The sequence below is a fragment of the Pholis gunnellus genome (assembly GCF_910591455.1).
Source record: "Pholis gunnellus genome assembly, chromosome: 9".
NCBI lineage: Eukaryota > Metazoa > Chordata > Actinopteri > Perciformes > Pholidae > Pholis > Pholis gunnellus.
In genome coordinates this window covers 1269191-1271210 of record NC_136535.1, presented here as the reverse complement: position 1 = coordinate 1271210, position 2020 = coordinate 1269191, and the positions used below count along the sequence as shown (strand labels likewise).

The 2020-nt window shown below is 37.7% G+C and overlaps 1 protein-coding gene across 1 annotated transcript; it reads right to left on the bottom strand.

The window, feature by feature from the left end:
- Nucleotides 1-451: 451 nt before the first annotated feature.
- LOC306701113 (trace amine-associated receptor 13c-like) lies at nt 452-1354 on the bottom strand (the record flags this gene model as incomplete). The annotated part of the gene is made up of 1 exon (XM_079166360.1): nt 452-1354. The coding sequence occupies one exon, from the start codon at nt 1352-1354 to the stop codon at nt 452-454; it is 903 nt and encodes a 300-aa protein (XP_079022486.1).
- Between the last annotated feature and the right edge of the window lie 666 nt (nt 1355-2020).

Here is a 2020-nt window from a genome sequence, read left to right as displayed (position 1 = left end):
ATATTTAAGGAGCTTTTTCTAGAGCACATTAAAATGTAAATGAAATCGTATGCCCATCAAATAAACAATATTAGTTGAGATCCTGCTCAGATGTGCTGATGTCCAGGGATAACTACTGTGAACTAGTCTGATAAGGACACAGATCTGTATGATGCAGTGACTGGCTTACGTTGTGTTCACTTCACCTAATAACTGTTTTTCACATTTGTTTACACGTTTTCTGAATCTTTGGCTCATTTTCTCAAAACTGTAAACTCACAGCTCTACAAGTCTCTTGCAAAAACAAACACTAGAATGACACACATGCCATCATATGAATCGATCGCTCTATGTGCTCAACACAAACGTCTACGATGCAAATCCTATTATTAGGTTTGTAAATGCCTGCCAAAGAACTTGGTTCAAAAATATCTTATTTGAAAATCTTGAATAGCTTTTAACTGTAGCTATGTCATTTAACAGATATAGTCATGGTTGATGAATTTGTGGAACATATTTTTAGAGTGACAATACAATAAAAACATTTTCTGAAGCAGGGGTAAAATAATGCGTAAATAATTGGGTTCAGTGTTGAATTGAAGTAACCCAACCAAACAAATGCTTCAAAGACAGAAGCAGGTGTACTGAAGCCAGTGTAGGCATCAATTATTGAATTTGTAAAAAAGGGCATCCAACAAAAGATGAATGCACCGAGCACAATACCCAGAGTTTTTGCAGCTTTATGCTCAGACTGTTTAATCAGCCCACCTCTGCCTCTGTTAATTGAACTTTTGCTCATATCTTCAATCTTTTTTACATGCTCATTAGCCACAATAAATATATTAGTGTACAGACAAACCATCAAAGTGCAAGGAAAGAAAAAGCCGATTACATTGTCCAGGAGTCCCCAAAGGGGGTTAAAGACAAGGTTACAGCTGCCAAGGCAATTTATTGATGCCATATATTCTTCTATCCCTGCTTCGTTGGCCTTTGAGTAAAGTAGTCCAAAAGAATAGACAGCAGCCAGTGCCCAGCTAGCACATACCATAATCCAGGCCACTGACATTGTGAAAATCCTTGAATAATGCAGAGGATTGCATATTGCTTGTTGCCTGTCTATAGCAATGCAAATTAGGTGGAAAATAGAGACAGTGGTGAGAAACAAATCAAAACTGGAGTGCAGCAGACAGAAGTCATCCCCATAGAACCAGCAGCCATGAATGGTCCGGATGGCGCTGAAGGGCATCACAGTAACACCCACAAGAAGGTCCGCAAGAGCAAGAGACAAAATAAGCACATTGGTAGGATGATGCAACTGCTTGAAATGACCTACTGACACAATGACAACAGAGTTCCCCAAAATGGTAATGAGCATGCCCAAAGAAAACAATAAATAGAGGGCAACTTTGGTCCCCATATTGAACTGTGCTCCAACACATGAGGCATTTGAGCCTGGAAAACAGTATTGCTCTTGAGAAAGGCCAAGAGACATCATAAACCCAAAGATCTATGCCAAAACCTCGACAAAGATACACAGGTTTGTGCTAGGGCGGGACACTGCTGATCTCTGTCTTTATAACAAAATACAGCAGAAGCGTCACCTAGAAATTTGACGAACCGAATAGCCGTCCAATCAGAGTGTCTTTCATCATCCTACGCAGAACAACCCAACACACAATATTCTTAATTCGTTTTGGTATAACTGAGTATTTCAAAAGTTGAGGAAAATTCTTCTCATAAACAGCTGTATTATGGCACTATTGCAGAAATAGTAAATTAAGAAAAAAAATATTTCTATTAGTTTTATATATCGTTTGTACATATACAGTATGTATATGTTTTTACTTCATATGTATATAATATGCTTTGTATATTATCATCCACCTAGCTCAGTAACAGCAGAATCTCGCCATTTCTCAACCCAAGCATGAAGTAGACCAGAACTTAACTAAAACTTCATTCCTATTAAAAGATGAATAGAACACCTACCGTAAAAACGTTTTATGTTGTTGTAACAGGAAAATATGTTGTTACAACTTAA